Source organism: Equus asinus, unplaced genomic scaffold, assembly GCF_041296235.1.
Source record: "Equus asinus isolate D_3611 breed Donkey unplaced genomic scaffold, EquAss-T2T_v2 contig_800, whole genome shotgun sequence".
Lineage (NCBI taxonomy): Eukaryota > Metazoa > Chordata > Mammalia > Perissodactyla > Equidae > Equus > Equus asinus.
In genome coordinates, this window is record NW_027225517.1 from 348,211 (window position 1) to 371,193 (window position 22,983).

At 37.0% G+C, this 22,983-nt stretch overlaps 1 protein-coding gene and 1 pseudogene across 1 annotated transcript; one reads left to right on the forward strand and one right to left on the reverse strand.

Annotated features, from left to right (window-relative positions):
* Positions 1-244: 244 nt before the first annotated feature.
* Positions 245-1,202, reverse strand: LOC106846465 (olfactory receptor 5A1-like; annotated as a pseudogene).
* Positions 1,203-21,413: 20,211 nt separating this feature from the next.
* LOC139044329 (olfactory receptor 5A2) lies at positions 21,414-22,373 on the forward strand. Its single transcript, XM_070503766.1, has one exon. The coding sequence runs from the start codon at positions 21,414-21,416 to the stop codon at positions 22,371-22,373; it is 960 nt and encodes a 319-aa protein (XP_070359867.1).
* The last annotated feature ends 610 nt before the right edge of the window (positions 22,374-22,983 follow it).

Below are 22,983 nucleotides of genomic sequence, written 5' to 3' on the forward strand. Positions count from 1 at the left end.
ATACTAATTGTGAGAATCCCAGGGAGATTATTTTTGTGCAATAATCATTTCCCCTTTTTGGCTATCCATGGTGGGGTCAGTGGACACATCACCAGGGGGAACAGTGAGAAAAATTTGGCAGGAGGAGCCTCCATTTCCAAATATGCACACAAAATGTACCTCTTGCCTAAGCCAGAGGTGGAGGTAGATGTCATGTGTCATATAAGTCTCTGTCAGTTTGGAGAAATATGTTTTCAATCATAAACTAGGAAAACACTTTCTTATTCTCCAACAACTTCCACAGGGCATCTTTGATCTCTTTGTTCCTTAAACTGTAGATTAGAGGGTTCAGCATGGGGATCACCAGTGAATAGAACACAGACACCACCTTGTCCCTGCCAAGAGAGTAGCTGGAGCTGGGTCGCAGGTACATGAAAAGGGCTGTCCCAAACAGCAGAGTCACCACCATCAGGTGTGAGGCACATGTGTTGAAGGCTTTCCTTTGGCCTTCCACTGAATGGATCTTCAAGACAGCAGCAACTATGTAACTGTAGGAGATGATGAGGATGAGGAATGATGTTCCCCCAATAGTGACCACTACAAGAAAATTCACCACTTGACTGAGGAACGTGTCAGAGCAAGAAAGTGCTAAAACTGGTGGGAGGTCACAGAAGAAATGGTTGATGATGTTGGGTCCACAGAAGTGGAGCTGAAATATAGAGCAGGCCTGGTTCAGGGAGCTCAGGAAGCCACTGAAATATGCCCCAATCACCATGCGTGTACAGAGACCCTGGGACATGATGGCAGTGTAGAGCAGGGGACTGGAGATGGCTGTGTATCGATCATATGCCATAGCAGTCAGGAGAAAGCACTCAGTTAGACCTATGCCATCAAAAAAAAAAGAACTGAGCAGCACAACCCAGGAATGATATGGTCTTCTGCTCCTGGAAGAAGTCAGTGAGCATCTTGGGAGCCACTGTGGAAGAGTAACAGATGTCAATGAAGGACAACTTGCTGAGGAAGAAATACATGGGTGTTTGCAGACGGGTGTCACTTCTGATTAGAAAGATGAGGGCCAGGTTCCAGGAGAGGGTCACAAGATAGATACCCAGGAAGGTCACAAAGAGCAGGACCTGGAGTTCTGGATGGTCTGCAAATCCCACGAAGATGAATGTGGTCACTGATGAGCTGTTCCAGGCCTTAGTTGTGGACGTGTTTCCCATGGACCACAATGACAAGATGCAGATCTGGGATAATAATGACAATCTGCACTACAGTGGTATCAACAAATAATTAAAAAATATGTGAGAGGGAGAGCAAAGTATTACAGAGGATTACAACTTTATGCAAAGATTCTCTCTCTTTCTCTCAGAAGGCAATTATAGTCATTGTCTTAAATATTTGCTTTTTAATATAGCATGGTTGATATGAGCTTAAACTTTGGATTCAGACTTCCTGTGATCAAGTCCTGCCTCTACCAATTAGCAGCTGTGTTACTTTGGGTGATATGTATATCATCTCTAGGCTTCAATTTCTTTTTCTTTAAGACAGATGACAGGATCAATGTCATACATTTATTTTAAGAATTAAAATAAGGCAAAGTTTTTAAAGTGCCTGATACATAGTAAATCCCCGATGAAAGTTATTATTTGGACAGTTTTTTGTATGTCCCAGATGAGTTACCTCATGCCCTGAAAATAACTATTCATCTAACTTATTTAAGTTTCAGTATTAGAATGGAGAAACCAAGGGAGAGACCAGATTCAGCTATGTAATTGTGAAACAACCAATCAGACATTTAGAATATTTTTTTTAAACTTAAAGTCTCAGCTATGTTCCATTTTGACATTTTATGTAGACTCTAAGTAAAATGAAATTTTTTTTACTTTTATTAAGATTATGATAGTTTACAACCTTGTGAAATTTCAGTTGTACATTATTGTCAGTCTTGTTGTAGGTGCCCCACTTCACCCTCTGTGCCCACTCCCCCATCCCGCTTTTCCCCTGGTAACCACCAATCAGTTCTCTTTGTCTACATGTTTAACTTCCACCTATGAGTGGAGTCATACAGAGTTCATCTTTCTCTATCTGGCTTATTTCATCAAAAAGATTAGGCCAGATGTGTATAGAAATGCTCTTAACTGTCAAATATTAGATCTGAATATACTAACATAGTTCCACTTTCAAATTTGTCTTCAGTCTGAGCTCTCTAAGCTATTTAATTGTTAAGAATGTGGATTCTGGCTATAGCCTGCCTGGATTTAATTCCCAGCTTTACCATGTAATATATGTGTGATCTTGGGCAGGTTAGTTGAACTCTCTATGACTCTGTAAAATTAGGGATAATAATAGTACTTTGTTATTAGAATTCCTTCTCTCTCTCTCTTTCTTTCTTTCCTTCCTTCTCTTCTTAAATCTCTTTTAAGACATGCATGGCCCATAGTAAGTGCTCTACAAGAGTTTTTTATTGCTATTGTTATTTAAAAATCTAAATTATAATGTAACCTCAATCAAATTCTTATAACTTTCAGTATATGAAGTATCTTTCAAGATCAGGGACTTGATTCCACCCAATCCACATCTATAAGAATTTCCATCACCCCCTCTGCATCCACACTAAGTCTCAATCCACATAAATCAGAAAAGAACACTTACCATCAGCGGGTCTTTGAACCTGAGGTCCTAACTCAGCAGAAGGCACTAGGAAAAGTGTGGTCAGAGGGCCTGGTGGCTCATGGTGAATGACCCGTATAGGTGTGGGATATATCTTGATCCTTCTTCAGGTTTTAACCCAAACAATTTAGAAATCATCAAAATTACCTATCTTTTAAACAATATTTTCATTCTGTTCTACCTATCTCTTTAAATATGATGAATCTCACAAATTTCCTTTTGTTTTTCAAAATGGAAATGTTATTTTATGAATTTTAAAGCAATATGTGAGAACTGGAAGATAATTAGATCAATAAACAACGGTGAAATAATAAACCTAAAAATCATGGGTACTTCCCGATCAATGCAAAAAAATTCCTCTTAAAACTGGAAATTATGACAATCTATCTCCTGAAATTAGAGCTCTTAACATTTAGGTGTATGCCTTTCATGTTCAAGTATATGTATATGCATATGGCTGTTTGTATCAAAGACCCTCTACAATTTACATATATTATAGAAATTATTCCAAGTCAATAACTTCACAATTTGGGAAGTAATGCTTTCTCTATTTGCTATAAATTTTTCTGGCTCAGTTTAGGAAAGCCACGCCATTTTATTATCTCCAATTTTTCATAAGTCAATCTACATCTACCTATTGCCAGTCAGTCAAGCTATCATTGATCTTTACTTTCCTCTTGGAAATTGCACAGAGATATGCCCTTGGTATAGACTCCCTCTCTTCTTGCACTCAATAGCTCCTGTTACAGATTTTCCAGTTCTAAACCTTAAAATTTGGGTAATGAGAGAATGTGAAGCTCCTTTTAGCCATCACCATGCCATCATTTGTGCAGAGTTTCAGAGATCTCTTACACTAATCTCAATCTTGTCAAATATGGCTTTAAGATTTGTATTATGTTTAGAGGCTCTGCAACTGTTTGTGAAAGGTGTGTAGAATTTCCAGGATCAGGAGGGGATTCTTTCCTTTTGAAGAAAATAAAAGGGCCTCCAGCAAAGTTTGACATAACCCAGTGCAGATGTAGTGCCACACAGAGAAATTGGGAGCTAAACGAAAACAGCTCTACCGGAACCCTCACCCATTCTGTGTAGGGTCTGCCATTTAGCAAGGTAGAGACCTGAGGTCTGTGATGTTATTAAAGGTCATTTGGGCACCTACTCAGGTTAGCACAAAGGGAAGGGGGATGAGTTGGTGGTGATGATTCTGGGTAGGCTTCAGGATAAGCCTGGTTCTAATCCTGTTTCTACCACTTGCCAGCCGTGGGATGTTGGGCAACTCATTTAGTCTTTCTGATCTTCTATTTCTCCATTTGTAAAATGGGGATAACAGTGGCTACTTAAGAGTTGTTTGAGGGTTGTTTAAGATAATATGTGAAAGCCTCATGGGTCTTGAGATAGGACGTTTGCTTAATAAATTGGGAATGCTATTGCTATCAGCAGTGAATATTCCATAAAGAATTATTTATGGAAATTAGCCTTATTTTGGAAACGCTTCCTTCTCATGTGGCAGGTTGAAGTGTGCTTATCTTACAGACATAATGAGTTCACTGATAGACCATGTAGCTTTGTAAAAAGTGTTTAGGAGTGAGATTGAAGAATTTAATCATCTGGACTTGATGGGTCAACTGAAAGTCTGTTTAGAGTGTTGCCATTAGGGCAGAGAACTTCCACATTTGGAAGGAACAGAAAGTGAAGCTGGACAAATTGAAACAAAAAGAAAAGAATATCCCGGGTTTTATTCCCACATATAGATTCTCTGAATCTTACTCTAAAACATTAAGTGAAAGGTATATTAAGAGTTGTATGGAGCACTTTATGTCACCAAACTCTACTCATGAAGTAGTGCTTCTTCCCTTGAGAAAGGAAATCTCCTTCACTCTTACTGCAAACTCAGGGAGGCTCAGTTTGGTCTGAGTCTGGACTCCCTTTGATCCTATAATACAGGTATAATCAACACCAGGCCTCTTTTACAGAGCTGAAGAAGGAGAGTTTGAGAGGCTCAGGACCTCATTGGATTCATAGACGCTGGAGGCGAATGTTTGTGAATAACACTAGCCTTCAAGACCATAGTGAAGATAAAATAATACAGTAAAATTAAGCACCTAGCACAGTACCTTGCACATAGAAGACACTTAGAGATTGATGAGAACTGGTAGGGTGGATTTACAACTCAGGTCATCTTTTGACAAAAATGGCAAGAAAGTGTTAAGTTTTATAGCCAAATCTTCCTAATCGGAGCTTAACAGGTGCAGCTGGTGATGGAAGAGAAAAATGGAACAATGACGCAGAGAACCTGAGCTAAACTGTGGAGGTGATGTGGGTTTTCTATGGTTTCTCCATCATTCATGATCTGAGCTGTGTCCTTCACTTCATGATGCCTCCTCCTCTCACTCCTCCAGGAACCTGGTGTCCACAAGGTCTTGCTCTTCTAGCTCTGTCTATCATCTAAATGCACAAATGGTTGATGTAACTGAAAGAGACTCTCTCAATGTGAGGTGAGAATTCAAAAGGCACCAAGAGATTAATTCAAGAATTAAGATTCAGATGGTAAAATTCAAGCCATCAGTCAGAAAAGAGAAACCGGGTTTTAGAGATTAGAGATCTCTTCAGTGTTTGGAAAATCTGCTATGTCAAGTCTGTCCCAATCACACCCCTTCCAAATTACTTTTCAGACTACTTACTAATAATTGGGGCTGTGTTAAAGGACATAGCAATCCCTTCCAAAACTTCATTCCCTCTTAAATCTCTTTCTAGCTGCAAGTGCTCAACCATGGTCCAGGAGGACCATCAAAGGAGCAGAAAGGTAAGATTTGGGCTGAATTTGAGGAAAGACAGATAGAATTGAAAGGTATATGGAGGTAAACGAAAATCCAAAGAACTTCTTAGCCATCTATATGGCCTTGTAGATCTAGGGTGCTTTATAAGTGAGATTAATATGAGCATGAAGACAAAAAGTAAAATATGAATGGCTGCACCCACCTTCTCCCTCTTGTTCTGTCTGACCCTTAGCTGATACTTGTCTTGAGTTCTGCTTTGGAAGGAGTCTAATCAGGCTTTGGTAACTGCTTCCAATCCCCAAAGTGCTAATGAGTTGGAGAGCAAGCTTGAGGCTGATTTATTTATCAAAGGTCAAAATATCCACTTGGTGAATAGAATGTGTGGGCAGAAAAGTGGAGGGAAAAGATACACAGAAGAGGAAAGATGTAATCTTAAGAAATTCTCCTGCTGTCTGCTAATATCTGCATTTGGGGTCATTTTTGAAGTGTTTCAAAGCTGGGGCTGCAGGGGAATTTGAGAGAGGTTTTTTTTTTGCCTCTCTCCTTGGAGGTGTTTCATTACATTTTCCCTTGAGAGTCTTTTTGAAAAAGAAAGAAATGTATTATCCAAACTTCACAGATTTGTAGTTAATTGATCTCTGGGGTGGTATGCTCATATAAGTGCTCTGAAGAAGATGCTTATTAAACTCCATCCCAATGGCTTTCTCATCCTCCAAGGCTACTCAAGATCTCTTCTGGTAGTACATAAAGAACAAGCTCAAGATAACATTGGGACACATAGGGCAAGATAGACGCCTATTCTGCAGAAGAAAGAAAGATTGTAAACAAACAAACAAACACACAAACAAACAAACTCTTTTCCACTCCTTCATAGAACCTTTTTGGCCTGAAGTATTTTAAGCGGATGGGAATTCAAACTTATTGAGCTTCTACTATGTGCTAAACACTGTACTAGGTGTCTTATGTGTGATAACTCACTAAATCCTCCAAACCCTCCCTTGCAAGGAGGAAACTGAAATTCTGAGAAAGAGTAAGCTGTTCAAAATTTTATAGCTAATAAGGGATTGAGCCACTATTTGAACCAAGGACTATGTGACAAGAAATCCTGCATTTGCATGTATGGTACATGCATTTATTTTGGAACTCAATTGCACATAAATGTGTATATATGGTCAATCGTATCTCTCAACTCATAATCCTTTCTCTTTTCACAGAAACCTACTACCTTCCTCCAGGAGAAAGACATTAGATACAGAAGTTTTCCTCTAAAATTTTTAGAAACTTACTCTGACTTAGCATGATAGAGTATAAAGATGTAGGATTTTTATTCTATGGAGGGCTACATACAACAAAAAATAATTTGGGTCCAGGCATTCCATAAAAATCAAGGCTTTAATTCATGTATTTGAAGATGAGGGGAGAAAAATAAAAGGTTTGATTCACTTGTTTCTTAATCTGAGAATATTGAACTGTCATCTTTTAAAAATAACTAGAATAAATAGTGGAAAATTGATTCCAGCTCATGGCCAACTAAGAGAGAGAAAGTTTTTCTAACCAGACAAAGAAAGAAATAGAGGGGGAGACATCCAGGAGAGGCTAAGGAATAGAATTCCAGTGAAAACATGGATAAGGGAGATATTATTTATTCGTCCATTTTATAAGTCTTTATTAATGCCTCTTCTGTGCCAGACCCTGTGTAACTCATCAGAGACACACAGAATGGAAGATGAGATAAGAATTTTGCCTGTCTGGTGCTTACATAATAATGGAGCTACTTACGATGAAGTTGTCACTGAAGGCAAGCTTTGGAAAACCAAGCTACTGCTGCCTTGACCATTATGTTTTTCATAACGACTAATATGATGGCTAGATGGGATGATGTTTCTGACTCCACTGAAGAGCTTTCATAAATAAAGTGACAAGCTTGGGGTTTTAAACTCTCAGCTCACCTCCAAGACAACCAGAAAGCCTCTATAAAGGCTCTAAAATAAATATTTTATTTCTTGTAGATTCAAGGTCGATAAGACAAAATCAGATGCAAACTTAATTGTGCAGATCGCAAAGCCTCTTAAATTAAAGTTATGACATGTTTGAAAAAGAGGAAGACCCTGAAATTTGGATTGGGGATACTTCAGTAGGCTCTAAGGAAGTTGATAATCTTGAACTCCTAAATTATCCTGAGCCTTTCTAGCCATGAGAATAGTCCCTTTTAATCTGTCTGAAGAGACTAGCCTTCCTTTTTGCAATAAGTATTTATTAGCCTCGTGTGAAGCATTGCCTTGCAAGGGGATGCCTGTCCACATTAAGCCCCACCAAACCAGCCTTCATTGCTGCCAGATCATAATTAGATTCAAATATCAGCATGCTCCAGAAGGACAAGTAAAAAGTATGACTTTTGAGAAGAGATTATTTTTCCCAAGCTTGAAAGATATTGAGTTATTTTGGAAAAATCCTGGGGGAACATATGTAGAATGGATTCTAAATATGTTAGCAACAAAGACAGACTACAGCATTAGGTTGGGTAAAATGTATTCACATACTCTGGACTGTGGCTCAGTACAAAGGAAAGAATCCAATGTTTTAGGGAGATAGAAATTTTAAAGTAGGTTTATCATGTGTGATCTACATGCTAATCCCTCCCCAACCACGTCTATCTAGAGGGTTGAGAGGGAAGTCCCGTCATTCAGGCATGGAGGAACAACAGAAAGGGGAGAACCAGCATCTGTGAAAATTAGCATGTAGAATGACAGTGAAAGATGCTGTCATTGAGAAGATGTCTTGATTTTTTTGTACAGGCAAATGGTGGTGCTGAACCTCCAGAGACAGGGTGGACAAAGTTAATATATTGGGCAGCAGGACTTATACAGTCTGAGTCTGGCTTTTTTCATCTAGCATCTTGCATTCGTGATTCACTCGTATTGTTGTGTGTATCAGTATCCCATTCCTTTTTATTGCTAAGTAGCATTCCATTGTGCGAATGTAAGACAATTTGTTTAATTATTCTGCAGTTGAAGGACATTTGGATGGTTTTCACTTATGGGCCATGGTGAATAAAGCTGCTATTAACATTTTGATACAGATTTTCTTGGGAACACAGGTTTTCATTTCACTTGGGTATATATCTAGAAGTGAAATTGCTGGGTCATATAGTAACTTCATGCTTAATTTGATGAGAAACTACCAAAATGTTTTCCAAAGTGGATGCCTCATTTTTCATTTTTATTAGAAATGCATGAGAGAATCAGTTGTTCTGTATCCTTTCCACCTTTCAGCATTGTCAGAATTATTTATTTATTTATTTATTTATTATTTATCTTTGAGGAAGATTAGCCTTGAGCTAACATCTACTGGCAATCCTCCTCTTATGTGAGGAAGACTGGACCTGAGCTATCATGCATGCCCATCTTCCTCTACTTTATATGTGGGACGCCTACCACAGCATGACTTGCCAAGTGGTGCCGTGTCCACACCCGGGATCCGAACCGGCGAACCCCCGGCTGCCGAAGCGGAATGGGCGCACTTAACTGCTGTGCCACTGGGCCAGACCCAGAATTTTTTGTTTTTTATTTTGCTGTTCTACTAGGTCTATGTGGGATTTCATTTCAGTTTTAACTTGCATTTTCCTGAAAAATCGTGATGTTGAGTATCATATGTTCATTACACATGTGTTTTGCTGAAGTACATGTTCAAATGTTTTGTCCATTTTTTATTTGGTTATTTTTTAAAAGAAATATTGAGTTTTGAGGATTCTTTTTTCTGGACAAGTACTTTACCAAATATATGATTTACAAATATTTTCTTACAGTCCATAGCTTGTCTTTCTTTCTTTTAATAATGCCGTTCAAGAGCAGAAGAAATTACTTTTGATAGCTGATTTGTCACTTTTTTCTTTGATGGGATTGTGCTTTTGGTATTGTATCTTGGAAATTTTTGCCTAACCCAAAGTCATAAAGACTTTCTCCTGTGTTTCTTCTGGAAATTTGTAGTTTAGATTTTACATTTAGTTGTAAGATCCGTTTTGAGTTATGGTGTGAGAAATGGATTGTGTTTCACATTTTGACACATGGATATCCAAATGTCCAGCATTGTGGAAAAGAATATCTTTTCTATATTGAATTGTTTTTTGCATCTTTGATGGAAACCAATTGATCATAAACATGTGAGTCTATTTCTGTACTCTCTATTCTGTCCCATTGATCTATACTATATTTATCCTTTCTCCAATACAATACTTTCTCGATTGCCTTTGCTTTAGAATAAATCTTAAAAACAGCTAATGTGAGTCATCCAACTTTGCTCTTCTGTATAAAAATTATTTTGGCTCTTCTAGTTCCTTTGTCTTTCCATGTAAATTTTGGAATCAGCTTGAAAATGTCTACAGAAAATGCTGCTGAGATTTTGGTTTGAAATGCATTGAGTCTAGAGATCAATTTGCGGGAATTAATATCTTCCTACATTGAGTATTCTAATAAATAAACATGATATATGCCTCAATATACTTAGATATTTGATTTCTTTCATGAGTGTTTTGTAGTCTTTTTCGTACAGACTTTGTTAGATTTATACCTAAGTATTTCATGTCGTTTTTTGGTGAGAATGTAAATGATACATTTAAAAGTTTCAATTACCAATTGCTCGTTATGAGTATGCAGAAATACATTTACTTTTTAGATATTAATCTTTTGTTTTGTGGCATTGCTTAACTTATTCTTTTTTCAACTTTATTGAGGTATAATGGACAAATAGAAATTTTACATATTTAAGGTATACAATGCAATATTTTGATATACATTGTGAAATGATCACAATCAAGCTAATTAACATATCCATTACCTCACATAGTTTCTGTTTCCTTCCTTCTTTCCTTCCTTTCCTCCTTCCTCTCTTCCTTTCTTCTTTGTTATAAGAATGCTTAAGGGCTACCCTCCTACCAAACGTGAAGTATACAATACAGTATTGTTAACTGTAGTCACTATGTTGTGCATTAGATCTTTAGAACTTATTCATCTTGTGTGACTGAAACTTTCTACCCTTTGACTGGTATCTCCCCATTTTCACTCCACCTCGCATCTAGTAACCACCATTCTACTCTCAACTTCCATGAATCTGACTATCTTGGATTCCACATTTGAATGAGGCCATGGAATATTTGTCTTTCTGTGTCTGACTTATTTCACTTAGCATAACGTCCTCCAGGTTCATCTATGTTCTTGCAAATGAAAAGATTTTTTTCTTTTTAAGACTGAATAATATGTCTTTATATCTCTATATACCATATTTTCTTATCTGCCCATCTGCCAATGGATGTTTAGGTTGTTTTCACATCTTGGCTATTGTGAACAATGCTGAAATGAACTTGGAAGTGCAGATACCTCTTGAACACACTGATTTCATTTTCCTTGGATATATAACAAGAAGTGAGATTGCTAGATCATATGGAAGTTCTATTTTTAATTTTTGAGAAACCTCCATAATGTTTTCCATGTTGGCTGCACTAATTTACATTCACAGCAACAGTACACAGGGGTCTCTTTTTTCTACATTCTCGCCAACGCTTTTCATCTTTTGTCTTTTTACTAATAGCCATCCTTACAGATGTGAAGTGATATCTTAGTGTGGTTTTGATTTGCCCATGCACACTCGTGTGTGTGTGTGTGTGTTTGTGTGTTTGTGTGTGTTGGGGGAACAGAATGAACGCAAAGAATGACAAGGTAATTGTTTTCTTCAAGGATTTTTCCTTCCCCACACTCTCACTGGTCCTCTGTTTTTCACCCTCTACACATTTTGTTTATGCCATTTCCACTTCTCTCAGAGTTTAAATCAACAATGCTATACAAAACCAGTGCTCCTGCTAAAATCAGCTGGGGGATTAAAACATGATCAGAAAACAATGAACAAACAAATTTTCCAGAGTTTCTTCTCATCTAGATTCATTCACATTCCTATGCCTGTGACTCTTCAGCAGAGAGTCTCACATGCGTTTGTACAACAATCTATCATTGTGCTACCTACTATTTTCTTTCCTTCCTGGTCTGGATCATGGTGGTGTTTCCTGCGGATACCTGCCACACCACTAACTATGATGTAAACCAACATTAGTGCCAAAGCTGAAATGCTGGCGTTGAAGACACAGATATCTGCTCTGAGAGGATCATCACCTGATGCCACCCAAACTACTTTCACTTTCAATGCCCCATTAAGTATTAGTCAACACTCTTTTTCCATTTCCTTTTCTTTCCACTATTCTTTTTCGAGGCGTCTTGTGCCAGAACTCAGGAATGAATTTTGGGCTGGGCTGAAGGATGATTTGAGTGATAGAAAAATGGCTCTTTCCAGAATCACCTCTCTCTTCTGAGACGGCATCATTGTTCTGAAACCAGACGAGTACAATCTGATTCTTTTCCTTTGAGATTCTCCCTTTGAGAGTTCCCAAGAGACATTCAGATGAATGGACATTTAGTCAGAGCAACATTCAAAGGCTTCTTGGAAAATTCATACTCAAGATGGTGTTGATTCATATGTATCTTCAAATACCTTGATAAGCAGGGAAAATTTTGTGCTTTTTTTGCATAAACAATTATTTGAAAAATTTCCTGCAATTTTCACTATATCAATGGTTAAGGATATTTTCATTTTATTTAGGAATCAGTACTTATAATTTCCTAATTATTCTTTTTTAACAGTTTTGCTTGTATTTCGAAACTCTGCTATCGAGTGCATACAAATTTGAGATTATAGCTTCCTGTTTGAGATAACCTTTTTATTTCTAGTAATGTTTCTTATCTTAAAGTTTGCTCTGTAACATTGGGAAAGCTACAGCAGATTTTTTGGGTTAATTGTGTGATACCTCTGTCCTTTTGTTTTCAATCTTTCTGTGTTCTTATATTTAAATCATGTTCCATTAGTAACGTATAGTTGGGTTTGTTGTTTTTAACTAGTCTGACGATCTTATCTTTCACTTTGAGTACTTGGAGTAATTATTGAAAAACTACGTATTTCAATTTAATCAGCCGGAATTGACTCTTTGAAATAAAAAATGAATTAGTACTTTCTCCCACTTCTCCTCTTAACTGCTTCCCAGTTATTACTGTTATTTTTCATTTATTTATTTTTTCATTCTGTTGACGTCATACTGGTTTATTACATTGTATAATTTCAGAAATACATTATTTTATATATATTTCTGTATAGACTGCATCATGCTCACCACCAATAGTCTAGTTTTTATGTCACCATACATATGTGCCCCTCTACCCCTTTCACTCACCTCCGACCCCCTTCCCCTCTGTGTAACCACTAACCTGTTCTCTTCGTCCATGTGTTTGTTTATCTTCCATATATGAGTGAAATCATACAGTATTTGTCTCACTCTGTCTGGTTTATTTTGCTTAACATAATAGCCTCAAGATCCATACTTGTTCTTGAAAATGGGACAATTTTATCTTTTTTATGGCTGAGTAGTATTCAATGTGATGTATACATCACATGTTCTTTATTCATTCATAAGTCAATGGGCACTTGGGTTGCTTCCAAATCTTGGCTATTGTGAATAATGCTGCAATGAACATAGGGGTGCATAAATCTCTTTGGACTGTTTATTTCATATTATTTGGATAAATACCCAGTAGTGGGACAACTTGATCACATGGTATTTCTATTTTTAATTTTTTGAGAAATCTCCTTACTGTTTTCCATAGTGCCTGCAGGAGTTTGCATTCCCAATAGCAGTATATGAGGGTTCCCTTTTCCCTACATCCTCTCCAAACTTTGTTATTTTTTGTCTTGGTAATTATAGCCATTGTGATTGGTATAAGGTGATATCTCACTGTAATTTTTATTTGTATTTCCCTATTAACTAGTGATGTTGAATATATTATCATGTGCCTGCTGCCCATCTGTATATCTTCTTTGGAAAAATATCTGTTCATATCTTCTGCCCATTTCTTGGGCCGGCCCAGTGGCGCAGCGGTTAGGTTCGCACCTTCCACTTCTCGGTGGCCCGGGGTTCCCTGGTTTGGATCCCGGGTGCAGACATGGCACTGCTTGGCACCCCATGCTGTGGTAGGTGTCCCACATATAAAGTAGAGGAAGATGGGCACGATGTTAGCTCAGGGCCAGGCTTCCTCAGCAAAAAAGAGGAGGACTGGTAGTAGTTAACTCAGGGCTAATCTGCCTCAAAAAAAAAATCTTCTGCCCATTTCTTGATCAGGTTGTTTGTGTTTTTGTTGTTGAGTTGTATCAGTTCTTTATATATTTTGGGAATTAACCCCTTGTCAGATATATGATTTGCAAATATTTTCTTCCAGTTGGTGGGTTGTCTTTTCATTTCATTAATGGTTTCCTTTGCCTTGCAGAAGCTTTGTAGTCTGATATAATGACGTTTGTTTATTTTTCCTTTTGTTTCCCTTGCCTGAGTAGACATGATATTTGAAAACATGCTGCTAAGACCAATGTCGAAGAGTGTACTACCTACATTTTCTTCTAGGAGTTTTATGGTTTCGAGAGTTACATTCGAATTTTTAGTCCATGTAAAGTTAATTTTTGTGGATGGTGTAAGATAATGGTTTAGTTTCATACTTTTGAAAGTGGCTGTCCAGTTTCCCCAACACCATTTTTTGAAGATACATTCCTTTCTCCATTGTATGTTCTTGCTTCCTTTGCTGAAGATTTGCTGTCTGTTGATGTGTGGTTTTATTTCTGTGCTCTCAATTCAGTTCCATTCATCTGTGTGTGTGTGTGTGTTTCTGTATCAGTACCATGCTGTTTTGAGTACTATAGCTCTGTAGTATATTTTGAAGTCAGGGATTGTGATGCCTTCAGTTTGATTCTTTTTTCTCAGAATTGCTATGGTTGTTTGTGGTCTTTTGTTGTTCCATATAAATTTTAGGATTCTTTGTTCTACTTTCATGAAGTGTGTCATTGAGATTCTGATTGGGATTTCATTGAATGTGTAGATTGCTTTAGGTAATATGGACATTTTAACTATGTTTATTCTTCCAATCCATGAGCATGGAATATCTTTCCATTTCTTTATCTCTCTCCAGTTTCTTTCACTAATGTCTTATAGTTTTCAGCTTATAGGTCTTTCATCTCCTTGAGTAAATTTATTCTTAGAGGTTTTATTCTTCTGTTGCAATTGTAAATGTGATTGTATTCTTGAGTTCTATTTCTGCTAGTTCACTATTAGTGTATAGACATGCAACTGATTTTTTTTTTTTTAAGATTTTATTTTTTACTTTTTCTCCCCAAAGCCCCCCGGTACATAGTTGTATATTCTTCGTTGTGGGTCCTTCTAGTTGTGGCATGTGGGACGCTGCCTCAGCGTGGTTTGATGAGCAGTGCCATGTCTGCGCCCAGGATTCGAACCAACGAAACACTGGGCCGCCTGCAGTGGAGTGCGCGAACTTAACCACTCGGCCATGGGGCCAGCCCCCATGCAACTGATTTTTATAAGTTGATTTTGTACCTGCAACTTTGCTGTAGCTTTGGATTATGTCTAATACCTTTCTGGTAGATTTTTTAGGGTTTTCTATATATAGAATCACATTGATCACAAACACCTAGAATTTGGCTTCTTCCTTTTTAATTTTACTCCGTTTTATTTATTTTTCTTGCCTAATTGCTCTGGCAAAAACCTCCAGTACTATGTTGAATAGGAGTGGTGAGAGTGGGCACCCTTGTCTTGTTCCTGTTCTCAGAGGAATGGCTTTCAGTTTTTCACCATTAAGTTTGATGTTGGCTGTGGGTTTGTCCTATATGGCCTTTATTATGTTGAGGGAGTTTCTTTCTAAACCCATTTTATTGAGTTTTTATGGTAAATGGATGTTGGATCTTATCAAATGCTTTCTCAGCATCTATGTAGATGATCATGTGATTTTTCTTCCTCATTTTATTAATGTGGTGTATCACATTGATTGATTTGCAGATGTTGAACCATCCTTGCATCCCTGGTATAAATCCCACTTGATCATGGTGTATGATCCTTTTAATATATTGCTCTATTTTATTTCCAATATTTTGTTGAGGAATGTTACATGTGCGTTCATCAGTGATATTGGCCTGTAATTTTCCTTCTTTGTGTTGTCCTTATCTGGTTTTGGTATCAGGGTAATGTTAGCCTCATAGAATGAATCAGAAAGTGCTGCATCTTCTTCAGTTTTTTGGAATAGTTTGAGAAGGATATGTATTAAATCTTTGAATGTTTGGTAGAATTCTTCAGAGATGCCATCTGATCATGGCCTTAGTTTTTTAAGAAGTGTTTGATTCCTATTTTGATGTTTTTCCTTGTGATTGGTCTATTCAGATTCTCTATTTATTTTTGATTCAGTTTTGGGAGGTTGTATGAGTCTAAGTATGCATCCATTACTTCTAGGTTTTCCAATCTTTTGGCATATAGTTTTTTTATAGTGTTCTTTTATAGTCCTTTGTATTTCTGTGGTTTTCACTAAAATATCTCCTCATTCAATTTTAATTTTATTTATTTGAGACTTCTCTCTTTTTCTTAGTGAGTCTGGCTAAGAGTTTGTCAATTTTATTTATCTACTCAAAGATCCACTCTTAGTTTCGTTGATCTTTTTTCTTTTAGTCTTTATTTCATTTATTTCTAGTCTAATTTTTATTATTGCCATCATTCTGCTGACTTTTGGCTTTGTATGTTCTTGTTTTCCAAGTTCTGTTAGATGTAGTTTAAGATTACTTGTTTGAGATTTTTCTCATTTGTTGGGGTAGGCCTGTATTGCTATCTCCTAGGATGCTCTTAGGACCCCTTTTACTGCATCTCATAAGAGCTTGTATGTTGTGTTTCATTTTCCAGGTACTTTTTAAAAAATTTCTCCTTCGATTTCTTCGTTGATGCAATGGTTGTTCGGTAGCATGTTGCTTAGACTTCACATAATGTGAATTTCCCAGTCTGTTTCTTGTACTTGATTTCTCATTTCATAGCATTGTGATCAGCATGATATGATTTCAATATTCTTAAATTTATTGAAGTTTCCCCTGTTTCCCAACATATGGTCTGTCCTTGAGAATATTCCACGTGCACTTGAGAAGAATATGTATTCTGCTGTTTTTCAATGTCATTTTCTTTATATATCTATTAAGGCCATCTGGTCTAGTGTCTCATTTAAGGCCACTGTTTCATTGTTGACTTTCTGCCTTGATGATTTATCCATTCATGTAAGTGAGGTTTGAGGTCCCCTACTATTATTGTGTTATAGCCCATTTCTCCCTTTATGTCTATTAATAGTAGCTTTATTTACTTTGGTGCTCCTGTGTTAGGTGCATACATATTCATAAGTGTTATGTCCTCTTGATGGAATGTTTCTTTTATCATTATATACTGCTCCTCTTTGTCTCTCACTGTCTTTTTTATCTTGAAGTTTGATTTGTCTGATATAAGTATGGCAACATCTACTTTCTTTTGTTTGCCATTTGCTTGGAGTATCATATTCCATCCCTTCTCTCTGAGGCTGTGTTTGTCTTTAGAGCTGAGATGTGTTTCCTGGAGGCAGTGTAATGTTGGGTCTTCTATTTTAATCCATCCAGCCACTTTGTGTCTTTTGAGTGGTGAACTCAATCCATTTACTCTTAGAGTGATTATTGATATATGAGGGCTTAATTTTGCCATTTTGATGCTTGTTTTCTGGTTGTTCTATATTTCCATTGTTTCTTTTTCCTTGTATTTCTGACTGCCATTTCAGTTTTGTGGTTTCCTGTGAAGGTTTTCACTTTATTTATAATGTGGGTCTGCTCTGATTTTTGTTTAGGGCTTACCATGAGGATTAAAGATCTCATAGATGTGATAGTCTATTTTCTGATAGCCTTTTGTTTCCATTAGCCTAAATAGGTTACATCCCTTTCCTCTTCCCCTCTGGTCATTGTTGTCACAAATTATTCTTTTTTGTGCTGTGGATTTGTGACTAAATTGAAGTGTTTATAGATATTTTTGATTCTTTCCTTACCTTTATCTTTTATGTTTTAATTAAGTTTTTACTAACCTATCTTGATATTGAGCTGCAGTTTTCTGATTCTACTTGTCTATTTTTCTCCTTGCTCAACATTTTGTAAACCTTTGCTTTTTAGTTTTAGATGAGAGGTCTCCTTTCAACATTTCTTGTAAGGAAGGCCTAGTGGCAATGAACTCCCTTAGCTTTTGTTTATTTAGGAAAGCTTTTATTTCTCCATTGTATCTGAGGGATAGTTTCACTGGATAGAGTATTCTTGCCTGAAAATTTTTGTCTTTCAGTGTTTTGAATATATCATTCTATTCTCTCCTAGCCTGCAATGTTTCTGTTGAGAAATCTGCTGAAAGCCTGATAGGGATTCCTTTGTAGGTTATTTTCCTCTGCCTTGCTGCTCTTAATATTTTTTCTTTGTTATTGACTTTTTCCAGTTTTAATATTATATGCCTTGGAAAAGGTCTTTTTGAATTGATGAAATTAGAGGTTCTATAGGATTCATTTATTTGTAATTCCAGTTTCTTACCCAGATTTGGGAAGTTCTCAGATATTATTTCTTTGAACAAGCTCTCTGCTCAGTTTTTCAGGTGAAGAAATTGACATTTGAGAGATTTTAAAACTTCATACATGTTTATGTAGATAAAAGGACAAAGCTAGAATTTGAACTCAACCCTTTCAGTTGGAAATGTGTGTTTTTAAACACTATACGTCAGTACAAGGCTTGATCTATTTGTGTGCAGTTTACTTCCAATGAAGGGTAAGCTGTCCATCAAAGCAAAAGGAAATCTTCCTGGACCCAGATCAGGGAAAGCCCTGAAGAGAATAAGACAGGGGACTGTAAATAAGACTCTGGTGATGGGTGGTTGGCCTCTTTCCTTGTCACCTCAGAGAACAATTATCAACCAGAAATGTTTAGCTCTAATGATCACTGGGCTTTTACTTTGGATGCAGGAGTGAGTGACAGGCAGCCACATGGTGAAAGAGTGTGGCTACACCTGCCCATTAAAATAATGAGCTCCCAAAGGCCATGTTGAAGACTTCATAATAAAGGAGCAGGAATTCAAGAAACAGATATTACTACTTGAATGAAGTCAAAGTATAAAAAAATGACTGAATCAGAAACCACGCATAGAGCAGTGGAAATGCAGATGAACTGAAGTTTGCAAAAGATGTTATTGGATCAAAGCAATCAATAATTCTTCTCTTGTAGAATGAGATCTCAGGACACTTCTTCCTAAAGTAATTCAGTAAGTCCAACTCCTTCCCTCCTATCTCATTCATCCAACACATGACAGTTATAAATTTACAGCCTATTCCACATTTTATCTGTAAAAGGGCAGAGTAACTCTACCCACCTTCAGAAATGAATAAATGAGTTAATATAAATCAAGTCCCTAGAACAGTACTTGGTACTCAATAAGCCCTCAATAAGTACTTGGTACTCAATAAGCCTTATATATATAATATAATTATATTATATTATTATAATTGAGTACTCACTATAAGCCACTCTGCTAAGCTCTCAGGATAAGCAGTGAAAAAAATTCATTTTTTTATATAAATATTTTCTGTACCTGGGTCCTATACACTGTTCTAGGGACTCAGGATAGATACAACAGAGAAAATTCTCTGCCTGTCTTTGAGTAGCTTACATTCTGGTAGGGAAGATTTTATTAAGATAAGAAACACCAAACTCATCATTTCCTCTTCCGTAGGATTACCAGATTGATGTCATAGTGAAGAGTGGTCTTGGTTTTGGGTGCTCAATCAGCGACTGATTATGAGAAGATTTAAAATTTTAGAAAACACAAAGCTAGAAGCACTATTTATTTATTTTAACAGTTTTATTGAGATCCCTTTAACATATAGAAATTGTCTATATTTAAGGTGTATAACTTGATGATTTTGTATATATGCACACATTGTGAAAAGATCACTGCAGTCAAGCTAAGTGACTTACCCATCACCTCTAGATAGTTACCCTTGTGTGTGTGGTTATAAAATTTAATTTAAGATCTGTCCTCTTAGGAAACTTCAAGTATACAATACAGTAATGTTAACTATTGTCACCATGCTGTTCATTAGATCCCCAGAACTTAATTATCTTGAATAACTGGAACTTTGTACTCTTTGACCAACATCTCCTCATTGTCTTCTCCCCACACCTGCCCCTACTGATCTCTTCCCCTGGAAACTACCATTCTACTCTCTACTTTTATGAATTTTGATTTTTTTTAGATCATGGAGAATTTGTCTTTCTGTGTCTGGCACATTTTACTAGAATAATATCCTCCAGGTTTATCTACATTGTTGTAAATGACAAGACAGTCTTATTTTTTAGGGTGGAACAATATTTCATTATCTATCTATCTATCTACCTATCATGTATCATCATCTATCTATCTCATATTTTGTTTATCTATTTACCCATTGATGGACATTTAGGTTGTTTCCATATCTTGGCTATTGTGAATAATGTTGCAATGAACATGGAAGTGCAGATAGCTCTTTGAGATACTGATTTCATTTCCTTTGGATATATACCCAGGAGTGGAGTTGCTGGATGATATGGTAGTTCTATTTTTAATTTTCTGAAGAACCTCCATACTGTTTTCCATAGCGCCTGTACCAATTTGCAATCCCACCAACATGCAAGCGCTCCATTTTCTCTACATCCTTGCCAACACTTGCTATCTTTTGTCTTTTTAACAGCCATTCTAAAGGATGTGAGGTGGTATCTCATTGTGGTTTTGATTAGCATTCCCCTGATGATTAGTGATGTTGAACACCTCTTCATGTAGAACAGTGTTTAATATGATGAATGAATAACACAATCAGATAATTGCAATTTGATGTAAATGTGCTGTGTAATCAAATTCTATAAAATGATAAAATATCAACAACTTTGATTGTACCATCGGGTCTTCTCTAGGGCACTTCTACCTTTTTACACCCATTTATATTTCCTCATTTGATCTTACACTAGTGAGGTCTTTATTAATGCAATGACCTGTCTTTCTTAATGCAAAATGTTCATGGGCTTACCTCATGTCTTCAGAATGATAATCTGGTTGGCCTGATGACATCAAAGTTGTCCTTTGCTTATACTGAAATTATTATCCTTAAATATCTAATGAACCATGTTCAGCTTTTCTTCTTCAGGAGATACTGGTTTTTGCTTGTTCTTGACCACATGGCTCACCCAATTTCAGTCAACTTTGGTGTTGCTTCCCCTCTCCCCCCATGGAGATACGTCCATAGCACTTCTATCTCATAATGGTACTGATGAGTTAGTCCAACTTTTGATCTTTTCATGCATTTTATTGAGTGACTTGTATAAAAAAATTATATAATTAGAAAAAAATTCTAGTTCTAAACATGCATGTATATGTGTATATATATATATATATATATATACACATTTCTCTTAGTTTTACTTTAAAAGAATAGAATGTTTTGTTATGGGTTGAATTGCTTCCCTCAAAATGGAATATGTGAAATCTTATAGCCTGTTGTGTTTAGTGCCTTTTGGGACTCTTATACTAAAGATTTATAAAATATAAGAAATTCCTAACTTTATTGTTAATTTGGGTTTATATTTTGAAGTCAGAATTCTAAAAAGCCATATGAAACCCAAGTCCAGAGGAACATTGAGACTCATTAGATTCAATCTTCCCATTTTCAATTGAGACAATGAGGATCTGCAGAGATGAAGTGAATTTTCCACAGTTTCCAATGAGTTAGGAATGGAGCTTCAGACAAAACTCAAATTACTGACTCCCAGTTGCTCTCTGCTCTATTAGATGGATTCTTTTCTGGTCAATGAAGTATATAACATACAGATTTTAAATAGTGCCAAGAGACTACCATAGGCCGACTTCCTCCGAGAAGACTTTGCCCAGCAGGTGGCTAGGACGTTATTGGTATTAACTGTTTATATGACCTTCTAGAAAACATCCATTCAAATAATGACAAACAAAATCTAACTGATCACAAGATTGCTTCTTTCCTTTATGAAGGATGCAGTTCTATGGCTGTAGGAAGGAACAACACAATTGTGACAAAATTCATCCTCCTGGGATTTTCAGACCATCCTCAAATGAAAATTTTCTATTTTGTGTTGTTCCTGGGGATTTACCTCCTGACCCTAGCCTGGAACATGAGCCTCATCATCCTTATCAGGATGGACTCCCACCTACACACACCCATGTACTTCTTTCTCAGTAACCTGTCCTTCTTAGATATCTGCTATGTATCCTCCACAACTCCCAAGATGCTCTCTGGCATCATCACAGAGAAGAAAACCATTTCCTTCATTGGGTGTGCCACGCAGTACTTTGTCTTCTGTGGAATGGGGCTGACTGAATGCTTTCTTTTGGCAGCTATGGCATATGATCGGTATGCTGCAATCTGCAACCCGTTGCTCTACACAGCTGTCATATCCCATACACTTTGTTTAAAGATGGTGGCTGGGGCCTATGTGGGTGGATTCCTTAGTTCTTTGATTGAAACATACTCTGTCTATCAGCATGATTTCTGTGGGCCCAACCTAATCAACCACTTCTTTTGTGACCTTCCTCCAGTCCTGGTTCTGTCATGCTCTGATACCTTCACCAGCCAAGTGGTGAACTTCATTGTGGGTGTTGTTGTTGGAATGGTATCTGTCCTTGTGATCCTCATCTCTTATGGTTACATCGTTACTGCTGTCGTGAAGATCAGTTCAGCAAGAGGTAGGACCAAGGCCTTCAGCACCTGTGGCTCTCACCTGACTGCTGTGACCCTCTTCTATGGTTCTGGTCTCTTCATGTACATGAGACCTAGTTCCAGCTACTCCTTAAACCGGGACAAGGTGGTGTCAGTGTTCTATGCTCTGGTGATCCCTATGGTGAATCCCATCATCTACAGTCTTAGAAATAAGGAGATTAAAAGTGCTGTAAGGAAAGCTATGGAAAGGAAACATGTTCTTTCTCATGAGCACTCATTTTTCTGACCCCGAGGTAATGTTTACAATAAAGCTGTGAGTTGGGTCAATTATGCTGACTTTCATGTAGTTCTGGACTAGTTGATTGACACAATGATTTTTGTTTACCAGGATTTGTGTAGATTCAGCTTATAAACGCTCAATTTAGGAAAAACCTTCACCATGACAAAGACTGAGCAATCTGAAACATCAAAATAGAGTTGTTGTCTGTAGGAGGAAAACTAAAAAAATGTTAGTCCAGCATTCAGGGTGACGATTCTAAAGGTAGGATAGGAATATATAGCATAATAACCTGAGGACAGGGACATTTTTTCTAAAAACAATTGCCTTTCCATCTTACGAGGTTCTAACATGTTTCCTTTAGGGCAGATGAGCACTGCAAGTCAGACACCCTTCCCTATTGAGAATCATGACTATCGTGAGCCACTGTGACTGGTGGGGGTATAGTCCTGACTCTTTAGATGTATTAAGGCAGGAAAGAGATTGAAAACTTTTGTTTAGGGCCTCAATGACTGAACAAATGGGCTGACCTCATGGCTAATTCAATCAATGATACAAAAATTGGTCACTGAAATGATTTGAAGAAAACCAGGGAATTGTCACTTCAGTCTAAAGTAAC

What these genes read in the sequence shown, in the direction of transcription:
- LOC139044329 (XM_070503766.1), top strand. Translation starts at nt 21,414, where the DNA reads ATGGCTGTAGGAAGGAACAACACAATTGTGACAAAATTCATCCTCCTG.